The 13,518-nt window shown below is 42.5% G+C and overlaps 1 protein-coding gene across 6 annotated transcripts in view; it reads right to left on the bottom strand.

Annotated features, from left to right (window-relative positions):
- Nucleotides 1–13,518, bottom strand: part of MAPKBP1 (mitogen-activated protein kinase binding protein 1) — a 102,342-nt gene that overhangs the window by 67,604 nt on the left and 21,220 nt on the right. For all 6 annotated transcript variants that reach the window (XM_027706710.1, XM_027706714.1, XM_027706700.1 and 3 more), the window contains one exon: nucleotides 5,664–5,755. In XM_027706710.1, coding sequence (XP_027562511.1) covers nucleotides 5,664–5,755 — 92 coding nt within the window. The remainder of the gene's footprint in view (nucleotides 1–5,663; nucleotides 5,756–13,518) is intronic.

Below are 13,518 nucleotides of genomic sequence, written 5' to 3'. Positions count from 1 at the left end.
CCTAAGCTGATAATTTATTAAATTGTGCAGTGATCTGTCTATATAATGATGGAAAATTATGATTAAAACTTTACAAGGGACTTCATGGATGGGCTGGAAACCACTTAGCCTTACAACCTATCCACCAGAACTGGAAAGAGGTATTTGGGAGCAAACCAATAGTCAATTCTGGAAAAGTCTTCATTCTTTCAGTGGGATTTACCACTCAGCTGTGTGAGACAGCTCCACACATGCTGCACAGGCTCCTGGATGGATTAAAACCAATTTACTCATTTCCTGTTCATCCTCTTCCTCCCTTGACTGTGATACAGACAGGACCTGACACATCTTGGATCAGTAGACAAGGAGCCAAGAGAGGTATGACTCAAAAATGCTGACAAAGTTAAGTGGTTTCCACTTGGAACTGCAAATCAGCTGAGGATGAGGCGTGGAACAGTGGAAGACACAGCAAAACAAGAAGATGAGACTGTGGCTGGATGCTGCTGCAGTGCAGGTTGGCACAAGAGGCTGCTGCACTGACATCCAGCGTGCACAGCACAGCAGCAGTAAAATAAAATTTGACCCTGACAGTTGTGCAGTTTTCTGGTTTGAACATTCATACAGCTATTCACTTCTGAATATTAGTTGTCCTATCTCACAAAAAAAAAAAAAAAATCAAAGTGAGAAAGCTGAAGCAAGACCAAGTCTAACTCTTCAAGATCTTGTGGCAAAACACAGCAGGAAAAAAAGACTCAGTATCTTCATTTTAACTTTGATCATAAAGCTCCTTTTATTATTCCTCTCCTCCTATCTACAAACAAGGTGATTCATTTTGAAATGGGACAGAATATGGGGGCATCCAAATCATTTGTTCAGCAAATATACTATGTGCACACACAGAGCTAGCCAGGGACCTGTATCTGTAATGGCTACAGTAACTTCTGAGAGAAAGCCAAAGAAACTCATTTCACTATGTCTCAGAGAGAATTCTCTATATTAAACCCATGTCTGCAAGAGTTGCTGTACATAAAGACCTCTGCTAGAGAGCTGAAAGGGGAAAGAATAAGCAGGTTGAGATTGATCAACTCATCTCACGTGCTATATATCAAATACCATTTTTCCCAACAAGGAACACTAACATTAAAAATCCCTGAAATACATCAGAGTGACTCAAAATTGATGAGCAGAGCTAGGGAGATGCTTAAGCTGACCAGAACATAACAGCATAGTGTTTAAAAGACATGGAACACTGAAAGCACAAGTGCTACTTTCCTGCTCCTATGGAAGAAAAAGCACAGGCAGGCCTCACCTGAAGATCGGGTTTCCAACCAGCTATCATGACCAACTGAGAAGCAAGCAAAGAAGAACAATGAAAAGTAAAATAACTCAGTCAGTCACACCAACCTAATAAGGCTTAAAAACAACAGTAAATACAACACCAAACCCAAAAGCAGATAAGCTGACTAAAGCTATCTTAGCAGTTGCTCTAAAATTTAAATGATAGACATTTCACAAACCAATTTTTCTTTTTTAATGTCAGTCATTCTCAGAGGATTTCCTTAGTTTGGTTTCCCTTCTTGTTTCTAGGAAACAGAGCCTCAACTAGCTACTGAAAAAAAAAAGAAAAGCAAAAGAGAATAAACTGAGAGAAGAGCATGGAAAATGCAAAGGGGGAGGAAGTGAAAGCAAAGGAGGACAGAGCATTGGTCCTGCCACAATAAGTAAAAAATGTAGTACATTTCTGTCCCACTCACTCTCCCTCCAAGAACGACTTTGTTACTCACTCCATAACTCTAACAGAGATCCAATTATGCAATTTTGTGTTTATTTCACTAGCCAGTCTAAGAATGGGTGAGTGCAGTCAGTAGATGCAAGACCTTTGGAGAGGATGCAATTTTCTCTCCTATGTTGTCTTATCTCCCAAGACAACAGCCTTATATGAAAGTGGTGGCCTACAATATCTGAAGCACTTGGCCTGTTTAGCTCTTTATGTCAGACATGGAGAAATGGTTTCCTATAACACAAGCATCCCACAAAAAAAGGGTCAAAGTACCAGGATCAGCACAGCTCCTGTCATACACTGCCAGAGAGGAAGCTTCATTAGGGTCAAAGAGGAGAAAGGATAAGAGGTGCAAAAGCCAGTGAGAAGAATAGGAAAAATAATGTAACACAGCTCTTTGGCACCACTGAGGAGTTGGAATGAGTTTGGGTTGCACTGGGAATTGCTTCTTTCAGCAGTTTAAGAAACTTCCCAGGAGATTCAGAAACTCCAGGAAAGAAAAAATTCAGGAAAAAAAATCACTTTTTTTAAACAAATTATTTTAGGCAAACCAGAGACCCAAGCTAAGATTATGCTCAAAGAACACCAAGGCTTCTCATGCACAAGTCCTCATTCACATAGTTACTTGTATGTGAATGTGGATGAAGTCAGGATGCCTAGGGCAACTGTTTTGATCTCAACCAAATGAATCTAGGTATGTTGAAAGTGTTCTTAGGAAAATACAGAATTGTTACATAAATTCAGCTTTTAGGGGTCAGACAGACTGGAAGAGGAAAGCATCTGCACGTCAGGATTGCAAAACCTCGGTACATGAGCAGTGGGCTAAGGAAATCACTGGAGCACAGTTGAAGATGATCAGGTTGCATGGACAGGTCATGAGCCAACTGAGCATAAGCCATACCCCGTCTGCTACATCAGACTCATGTAAGTAGCTTTGATGTCCAGTAAATGGACAGTTCTGTCTGAACGGCAGATCCCAGAAGGTTGTAATGAGTGTCACAGGGTCTAGTTGGAGGCCTGTCAGTAGTGGTGTCTCCCAAGGTTCAATACTGGGCCAAGTATTGTTTAACTCATTCATCAATTACTTGGATGAAAGGACAAAGTACCTCCTCAGCAAGTTCACTGGTGACACAACCCTGGGATAAGTGGCCAATACCCCAGAGTGCTGTGCAGCCCTTCAGAAGTACCTCAACAGGTTGGAGATGGGCAGAGAAGAACTGTCTGAAATTCAACAATGACAAATGCAGGGTCCTGCACCTGGGGAAGAATAACTCCATTCACCAGCAGAGGCTGGGATCTGACCTGCTGGATAGCAGTCCTACAGAGAAGAACCTGGGGGTCCTCATGGACAACAAGCTGTCCAGGAGCCAGCAGTGTGCCCTGGGAGCCAAGAAGGCCAATGGTATCCTGGGGTACATTAGGAAGAGCAACGCCAGCAGGTTGAGGGAGGTGAACCTGCCACTCTATTCAGCCCTGGTGAGGCCAAACCGGGAGTGCTGAGTCCAATTCTGGGTTCCTCAGTACAAGAGACATGGAGTTTCTGGAGCAGGTCCAGAGGAGGGCTACAAATATGATTAGGAGACTGGGGCATCTCATACGAGGAAAGGCTGAGGGAGCTGGGCATGTTCAGTCTCAGAAGGAGACAACTGAGAGGGGAACTCATCAATGTATTTAAGTATATGAATGAAGGGTATCAAGAGGATGGATCCAGGCTCTTCCTGGTGGTGCCAAGCAATAGGACAAGAAGCAACAGGTAGACACCGATGCAAAGGAAGTTTCACCTGAACCTGAGGAAAAACTTTACTGTGCAGGTGACTGAGCACTGGAACATATTGCCCAGAGAGGTTGTGGAGTATCCCTCCTTGGAAATACTCAAGAACCATCTGGACACAATCCTGTGCAATGTGCTCTAGGATGACCCTGCTTGAACAGGGAGGTTAGACAAAATGACACACTGTGGTCCCTTTCAGTCCTACCCATTCCGTGATTCTGCGAAATTCAAATAGAAACAAAATAAACAAATATAAACAAAATAAAGCCAGAAAGGCCAGGATTCTTGCAAATCAAGAGAAATTAACTGGAAATCAGAATGGGGAAAAAATCCAAGTAAAACATAAACTGCATAAACTGAAACTTAAAACAACAAACTGAACTTGCATCATCTTAGTAAGGTCTGCACCAGTCCCTCTCTCATGTCTTGACTCATTAACTAATGCTAGTTTTGTTAGAGATAGCCTTGACTGCAGCAAATCACAACAGCATCACAAAACAGGCCAGACATAGAACAAAAGCAGCAAGTCATATAAGCCATTAATCTTTTACAACATACATCTACTATATTCCTGCCCAGACAGGGCAGGTTTCTTGCCCTGGCCATGAGATGTTACCACCAACAAGAAAGAACAGGAATTTCCCTGTAAAGCCCTAAGGAACCACATAACCTTTTAATTAACCAAAAGAATCCCCAGATGTATTCATATTTGATTAAATCAATGTCAGGCACGCACAAGTTCATTATAGGACACTGCTATCAACAAAACTAATCTATCTTCAGCTATGCAAAAGCCCAAAATATCTGTGTGCTGCACTTGTTTTCTTCTCTCTCCTTGCTCTCTCCAAGTGTGAACATATTCAATGTCAGAAAAGATGCAGAGGAAGAGGCAACACACACTAGAATATATTTGCCTGGCTCCAAAGAGCTCAAGCATAAAAGATGCTGTCAAACACTGATGTGGATATCAAACTGCCCACTGACAGAAAAAGAGGCAATGGGCAGAAAGTACAACGTATGTTGTACTTTTTTTTCTTCTGTCTGTATTACTATGAGAGCAATCAAACACTGGAACGTGCTGTCCAGAGAGATTGTGGCATCTCCATCTTTGGAGATAACGGAAAAGCTGTCTGGCCATGGCCCTGGGCAACCTGCTATAGGTGACCCTGCTTGAGCACGAGGGTTGGAACAGATGACTTCAAGAGGCTCCCTCAACCACAACAATGCTGTGATTCTGGGAAGTAGGATATCACCAGGACAGGCAAAAATTTCTAGCCAGTTTCACTGACTCCATCTCTCATTCTAGCCAGAAACACAGAATCTTTAAATGTTGCTAGCATGTTTCTTGTACCCTTGAAAATGTCACCTATAATTGCTGTGGAAGTTCCTTTTTTCTGATTGCAGCTTTCATGTCTTAAAAGTATGTCCATGCAACACTACTTTGAGATACTGCCCTTAGACTTCTCCTTTAGCTTGTTGACCAGCAGAATGAACAAGCTCAAAGAAAGTCAAACTCATATTGATTCCTGTAACCCAGCAGACCTCTCCAGCCCTCACCTGTCTCTCTAGAAGTAGCTCTTTTGCTCTCCATCGAAGTCTCCTTCTGAATATCTCTATTTGGACTTAGGCTACAGTTGATAGATGTGTTGCACTCCAGAGAATCCACATGGATCCAAGTGGGTTCAGGCTGTAAGCCTGAAATCTTTCTTCACATTTGAATGAGGAACTTGGTAAGTCATAAATTGCAGGGCACATACAAGAAGGCTTTTGTCAATTCATTGAAAGCATCACTTGCTCCAATAGTTATTTACTGGCTTGAGAATCACACTGAGTTATGTGTAAGTTCACAACACTACAGAACATAGTTAAAAGCCCACAGAATGTATTTAACTTCCATCTTAGAGCAAGAGGAAGGAGAGTGGTTCCATTAAAAGGGATCCCATTAAAACTTGACAATGCAATCCCTCTCCCTTGCCAATTACGCTAACAGTGCTGAGTCGCATCATTCTCTGGTGTTTTAAGAACAGCAAATAGCTGTCCTATATGAGACCATAGCAGAAACACCCTGAGTCTTTATGTTAATGCATCAGTCCTGTTTTATTTTAGCTTTGAAGAATGCGGTTAGTGACTCACCCTGCCGGATAAGCAACGAGGCCAGTTCTGGGGTCGCAGGCTAATCCTCTTCCTCCTGACACAGTTATGCCCAACACTTTCTCCAAAGTCACCTAGTGCATACAAGAAAGAAAACAAGAAGTATCACGAAATGTGAGTGCAGTTCAAATAGAGCCGTGCACAAATGCTGATGGTCTAGTTCACACTGGCTCCTAGAAATTCACTGAGAAGGTACAGAAGCAACTCCACTTAACAGGCATAGTAAAATACTGTTGGCGTACAGAGAAGGAGTTATCAATCCACTTATTGCTTTCTCTTTGCCAGAGCGTGGCAAAGACAGAGGACTGCAAGCAGCAGATAGGACTGGTGAGAAGCTGGGATGCACATTCACTGACCACAAATTCCCACCCTCCTAGTAAGAGCAACAAACCACTATCTCTGGATATTTCTAGAGATACCACTATCTCTAGAACTTGGGTCTTTCATGAACAGTTTCCAGGTTGATCCATTCTCTTTGTCTCCTCCATCCAGGGGTAGGTGGTTCAGCCTAGTTCCAGCCTCGTATTCCTAGGAACTGAATAGTCAGTTTTTCCCACAGTGCTTGAATTGGAAACCACAACCAGTGGACTAGGGCATCCCTTCCCAGGAATCTTGAGACAGATCACCTTAAACATTCACAAGCCTGCATACCAATGACCCATGCAAGAGACAGCAGTCTAAAATGCCCTGCAGCCCCCTCGGGCAAAGATCTCAAATATTTTTAGGAAAAGAAAACAAATGCAATTTGGAAGAGCTACCCGGGAGATACAAAGACCTCTGTGACAAGAAGCCAATAAAAGCAAAAAAACAAAATGGGAAGAGGGTGACAGATGGACATGACCTAATATTTTGGTGAGCATTCCCTGGCACAGAAAGCATTAGAATTTAGCAATTACCCCATAGCAAAAGGTTGCAGTGGGATTACACTGCACAAAATCTGTGGCATTAAAGGACTCAACCTCTGAGCACAAACTAGTTCTCAGCCCTGGAGCTGTTTTGACCGACACAAAATTATTCTCTTTCCTTTATATTTGCACAGTTTGATTTTATTTATTATATATTTGTTGCATACATTCCTCTTCAGCATTGTTATTTGTGCCAAACTCAAGTATTTTACTGGGTCACAGTCTTCTCTTTTTAATTATTGTAATCTAAGGTATATTTGGTTAAGGTCCTAAGGGCATGGACGCAGCATAAGAAGTTACTATTGTAATAATTACTACTATCTTTAATAGCTGCCCTGAAGACTAACATCTTATATTTATACCAACATGGTGCACAAAAGGCAGGGTGGAGCAGGTTTCCCACGCCACCCTGACCACACGCCTTACCAGATCTGAGGAGTTCAGCTGTAGGGTGAAGAAACAAGGTCTCACTGAGCTCATGGCTCAGGTTATGAGGTAAGGTGACAGAAGTAACCCCACACAGAGAACCACCTTATTTCAACCACTTTAACATGAGCCATCCATGCCCTCAGCTAGTTAAATTTGGCTTGTCTTCAAACCAGTGACATGGAAAGTAGAAGATTCATATCCTAATCTCTGCAACAACTTGGTCTTTTTTCCCCTCTTAGTAATAATATACCCCAGAGATTTTAAAACATCATGATAAAACACTAAATTGTCCCCTTCCCTTGCAAAATGAGCATTCCTGAAAACATGGCTTTTACAAAACTCCACTGGATTTTTGTTAAGTAGGAAGAAGATACAATTAAAAATGCATTTACAAAGCCATCGGTAAAGAAAGGAAATAGTTTTGTTTTAACTTAATATTGGAACAAAAATGCAAGGGCTGGGGAGGGAAGTGAGGAAGGTTAGGAGGATATTTACTCTTCCAGACTTGTTAACAATACTTCAAAATACATTTATTTTTAAAGCAGCTTCAGAAATGCAGAGTGAGAATCCAATGCTTCTACTGCTGAGATTCGACCTCATATCAGCAGTTCCCAAACTAGGAGAAGTTTAAATTCCTACAGAAACCGCATCTTTGACAGGGAAGGAGGAAGTGGAAGAGATATGTGCCATTCAAGTAGTCCCATCTAGATAAGCCACCAATTACTTGATGCTGTCAGAAAACATCAATTTAGCAATGCTGCGATTACGCTGCTTAGCACAGGCTTTAGCTCTGGCTGACTGTAATTGTAACTATCCTAAAAGACACTGCTTGACCTTGGCTATGCAGATATTCAGCAGCAATTCAGCAACCTACTGTCACCAACAGGTATGTTTTTGCTTTGCAAGGACATTTATCAAGCCTCTCAGTGTGCAGTCTTACACCCCAGCTGAGCTGCGCTGATCTTAACAGCAGCCTGTTTTGGAGGGGACAGTTCCTTCCTCCCTTATCCTACTCAGTCTAATTACATCCTCCTCCATTCCCTCATGCCAGACAGCCCTGGCACGGCAACTGCCAGCCCAGTAGGCCAAAGCAGCAGAAAACGATGTTCTACTTCTTGTTTTCTGTTTGATTTTCTGATTGCCAGCCTGGGGAAAGCCACAGGAAACTCAAAGCCAGGTAAAAGAAAAACTATCCCTTTCACTGGCAATCCAGGTACACCTCTAAAGCCCACTCTGCACTTGGTAGTCTGGAAACATCTGACCCCTCTGAGTCTTTAAGAGAAAGAGAAACCAAACAGGAGCACCACCTGGTTTGTCTGGACACTCCAATCTCACCAACAGCAAAATGTCACACTTAATCCAGCTTCCTCTCTCACTCTGGAGTCTGTGGAGGTCCCCTGCTGCTTTGCCAATAGACAATTTGTGGCTATCCTAGGAGGTGGAAAGTCTGCCTTTCTCCTATGGTCAGCACACAGCCTGACATAAAAGTAGCTCAGTTTTCTTGTCCAGTTACTCTACAGTTAGTGAGTATCTTCTGGCCTCCAACAGATCACCTGTTCCTTTAGAAAAAGACAACTATCAAGGCCATACCTCTGGTATTGACAGACCTAGTGCCATATAAACAGATACCTGTATACAGAGACTCATAACTAACTTTCTGGAAAAGGCTTTCCCTCTTTTGCTCCAAGTCTTAGCTTTAAAAAATACCTAATTTAAAGAATCCAAAAAGCAACCCTATGAGCCTATCCAATGGATGCTCTTACAATACCTTTACATGATAATCCTTGAGTATTAAAATAACTTGCATCTAAAAGGAGTGCATATAAATTTAAAATGTGGTCTTATGACACTTGTGAGCTCTACTCCCACCATCCTACTCACAATACACCACTGCTTTATCCCCATGACCAACCTCCAGACTAGGTGACATAAGGGCAAGAGATAGTCAGTCACTTGTCACAAAACTTGGCAGAATGAAAAACATTTCAGAGTGAAAAAACAATAGGTAACAACACAGTATGAACTGGATTCCTCTCAACTTGCCAGCTAAAATTAAGAAATTTTTAATACAATTAATTAGGGCAGAAATACATCAACTTTAAACTTCCTAATCTGGAATTAAGATTTGTCAATAAAGGGAAAATCTGTTGATACAGGTCTGATATTATCCCACTTCTGAAGTTACCACTTACAACAAGGTAAGAATCCAGTTCCTCCTGTGGTAAGGGCAGTCTCCAAGTCCTACACAGCTGTAACCACTACCATTTATAACAGGTCTCCCAAGTGGTACTTCAGAACATCCCAATCAGAAATAAATGCCCTGACACATATTTCCAAGTCTGATCTGAGCTAACCACAGGGAGATCTGAGATACTGGGTGCATTACCAGTCGCTCCCATGTTGGCCCAATTTGCATCCTACAATCATGAGATATGTCACTGCTTGCTCAGGCCATCACAGGCAATTAATGGGCCACCTCACCACCCTCATCCAAGCCTGGAAACAACTGCAAGATTAAACCTGTCATTTTATGTACCTAAATTAGAGGCAGGAGAGGAGGCTGGCTATCTGCATTTGTTACTTCATCTTGAGGCTTCTATTAATTGTATTTGGCATTTTCAGTCAAAGTTCTCTACACGACTTGCAAGAGTTATTGGATCGATCCACACACAACACCGTTCTGCAGCTCACCTTCCATTGCCACTATGCTATCTGTAACCACACCATCTCCATTCCTGTAAGGTCAGCTTTTATTCAAGTTTGGAAGATAAATACACACTTTAGGCACCAAAACCTGTGCAGCTAATATGTGTCTTGCAAAACCTGATATTTACCCATTTTACAGCCTTAAATCTAAATTTGGCTACTTCGAGTTGCACGAATGTGTGAAGAAATTTTAATGTCTAAGCAGATCACTTACCCTGTTCCTTCCACATCAAATCCCAACACTGTCAGATAGGTGGGACCAAACCAGCAGAGTCCTGAATTGCAGGACTCAAGGTACCAACAGGTATTCATGGCAGGCAGGCCTTCCCAGAGAGACGGGCTTCACTGCAGCCCAATCCCACCTGAAAGTCAAAGGGCGTATCTGAGAGCAGACCTTGCTTTCATCAGGCAGGTCCCACACAGCGTGTGGGGAAAGCCCATGCTTGGGTGAAAAAGCCATGCCGTCTCTGCCTTACTACTGAGATACAGATAATCCTTTCAGAAAGACTGGTCTAAACAGTCCCTACCAGCCTTGTTTGGCTTCTCAGGAAACGATGCACAAACAGCTGCTCCTAGGTCTCAGAGAGCAAGTGTGAGCTCTTTCTGTTGTTTTGAGGAAGTTACCACAAACATTTGCTTCCACATGCTTAAAGGACAACACAGAAATTTCTCAAGGATCAGCCCAACTTCACACCCCTGTAAACACCTTCCTTCTTCTCATCATTTGCATTCTTTTGGGACCAACTTCACCCCCCTGCAAACACTTTCCTCCTTCCCATTGCTTGCATTCCTTTGGGACCACCTATACTTGCACAGCCACACAGCAGGTACAGAAGGCAAACACTGTGGGCTGCACATCCAGCCAACACACTGTTAGAAAGCAGTAGTAGACACAGCCAGCACAGCAATAATTTCCACTAAAACAGGTGTTAGAAGGGACAACCCAGTCACAGCGACAGTCCTGCCTGACCTGCGCTCACAGGTACTCTCCCTACAACTGCACTGTTTTACTACTGAACCACTGCTGCCGGGTAGGAGCTCCTGTATCTGTGCCTGTTTGTCCACGAGCAGATTTTCCCAGTCTGCCTTCCTCTTAAAGAAAGAGAAAAAAAGAAAATTTCAAGAGAAAGCCATTTTTAACCAGGCATCCCTCAAAGAGTTTCAACTGTAGGCTAAATGATGCTGCTACTCACCCCATCATCCTCCCCAGACCAGCAAATGACTAAGTAGGAGTTCAGTAGTATTTCAGCCCTTCATTCCTGTATTCATATGCTAAAGAAGTTAGAGTTTTCTAACTTGATCACCTCACCTCCTGCTCTCTACATTCTCTTTTGGGCCCAAAATCTCATCATTCTCTACAAGCACAATTTATTTAAGCATGGAAATAAAGAAGCAAAGCATTTGAGAGGATGTATGCAGTTCTCTGGTGCTCAAAATGACAACCAAGCGGATAAAACTGGGGTTACTGTACAGAGCTGCCCATATGTCCAAGTATCTACAGCATTAGGCAAGAGGCTACAGCCTGGGAAAACCATGTCCACCAAGCAGGTACATCTGCTCCAAACTTCATGAGATTGGCCATCTTGGATCAGAGACCAATATCTAGCCCTGGTTCATGTTTGCATTTGCAGCCATACGTGAAGGAGAAAAATCAGGAAGAACAGTATCATAAAGAAATGTACAGATAAAGTTTAAGAGCAGGGAAAGAAAATTTAATTCTTTGTCACCTCCCATCAGTCTTTTAGTGTCAAAATAGATATTCTCAGGTTTTAACTTATTTCAGTAGAATTCTCTACCATGAACTTATCCACTCTGCCTACAGAAGCTTAGCATTCACAGCATCTTTTGGCAAGGAACTCTATCAATCTGGTATATGTTGCAAGAAGAACCCTCTTTCATCACTTGTTTTAAACCTCCTTTCTAATAGTTTCATTTGGTGTGCCTCAGTTCTTGTACAGGAAGAGACAGTGAATAGTCAGTCCCCATCTACCACCTTTAGGTGGCTCGTGATTTTGTAAAGAGCTACACTATCACCCCAAATCATCTGTGTTCCAAGAGTCTTCACTTAGTCAGTTCATGGCTCTCCTAAAAGCCATATCTTCATATCTTTCAACAGTTCAGTGAACCACCTTCCAAGTCCACTATATCCTTCCTGAGATGAAAGAGAAATACCAAGACTACATACAGCTTTCCAGGTGTGGTCACAGGAAGTGTTTACAGAGCAGAATAATATAGTCTGTTTTGTTCTCCATTTTTTCCCCATTAATACCTTACTCTCAATCTGCCTTTCTGGCAGCTAGGATCATTTACAAAGAACAACAAAAAGGTCACCCTGCTCAGCAAAGTCACAGATAAGAACTCCTGCTGCTTTGCATTTGGAAACTTATCCCCCATTATCTCCTGTCTGCTCCCCTATGGAAAGGGAAATCCTTTTCCTGAATTAACAGTTCAATTTCAACATGCCCCTTCCTCTCCATGCATTTGTGAGAACTTATTCATGAGCAGGACCATCCTCAGAAGGAGTTCTTGTACCACAAGTATTCCATTCCATTCCATAATGGCTACTTCAATAAATGTTCACAACCAGATGTTCTATTTTAAAAGCCTTCCCATGGGCCTGTGTATAACAGAGTTAACATTTCAATTCATTTAATTAAGTAGAGGCATCGAGTCAGCACTAAAAGACAACATTCATCAGAGTTCATCTATCATCCACTGCACAATGAGCCTGCCCTCATCCCTCTCCTGCCTGAAAGTGGGCATATTAATAATGTATGTCCAAAGGCACGCACTCCTGAAAAAGCAGTGGACACAGAAATCCCTGAGATACATAACCCATGAGTGTTACTTTGAAAAGCCTTCCTTAGCACATCAAGTAACCAGTTGCAACTAAGTAACCAGCTTGCCAGAGGAGTGGCTACATAATCATCTGTTCTTTTGCCTTAAAAAAAATGCCCTTACTGCTTGACTTGAGACCCCAATGCTTTTCTGTCTAATACACTGACACAGGGATCTCCAACATCAGGCCTGAGTTTCACAACAGTGCTGTGGTTTTCACGTCTGTCCCTCTATATTCTGCTCTCAGTTTTCAGCACCTCTGCACGCACTCCAACATGTTTTCCATGCTGCTACAACAGCAAAGTCATATCAATGCGCTCTGGCACCCAATACGTGAAAATGCTGAAAATGTAGCTGTACATTGTCAGCGTCAGCATTTAAGAAATAGCTGTCTATCTTACATAAGTAAAACTTGATACAGAGTGCCAAATCTCACAGCTGGTCCTGTTTGTACCTCTCTCCTGCTGCCCCCGAGCCCCATCGGCAAAAAAGCACGTCTAACCTCCAGGGACAGCACACACGTTGTAGGCTCTAATCCACCGTCTGAACACACTGTCTGATCTGTTACTGCTGCAGAAAAACAAAGGCTTGAAGTTTTACATTTAGCTCTGCTGAGCTTAGTCTGGCACATTAAACACAGAGCACTAATTACAGTATACTATTCTACTTAAGGGGCTGTCAGCATTTCCACTGCAAAGCCTTCATTTCAGGGCTTTATAACACAGCTGTGAAATATTCATCTTGCACTTGAGCTTGACACGCAAAAGTCTGGCTTTGGCCCAGGTTCCTCTGCCTGTTTGTTTTTTTGGGAGTTGGGGTTTTCATTGTTGGTCTGGCAGGGGGAAGGCTGAAGATGGGTGGATGGAATTAACTGCAGAAGATATTTGACTTGGAATTAACTGCAGGGGATATTTGACTTACAAAAGCACACAAACAACAAAACCACTGAGCTCCATAGT

This window comes from Neopelma chrysocephalum, unplaced genomic scaffold (assembly GCF_003984885.1).
Source record: "Neopelma chrysocephalum unplaced genomic scaffold, ASM398488v2 Primary Assembly neopelma1_24, whole genome shotgun sequence".
Lineage (NCBI taxonomy): Eukaryota > Metazoa > Chordata > Aves > Passeriformes > Pipridae > Neopelma > Neopelma chrysocephalum.
Note: the sequence above shows the minus strand (reverse complement) of the source record. Positions and strands in the feature narration are given on the sequence as shown.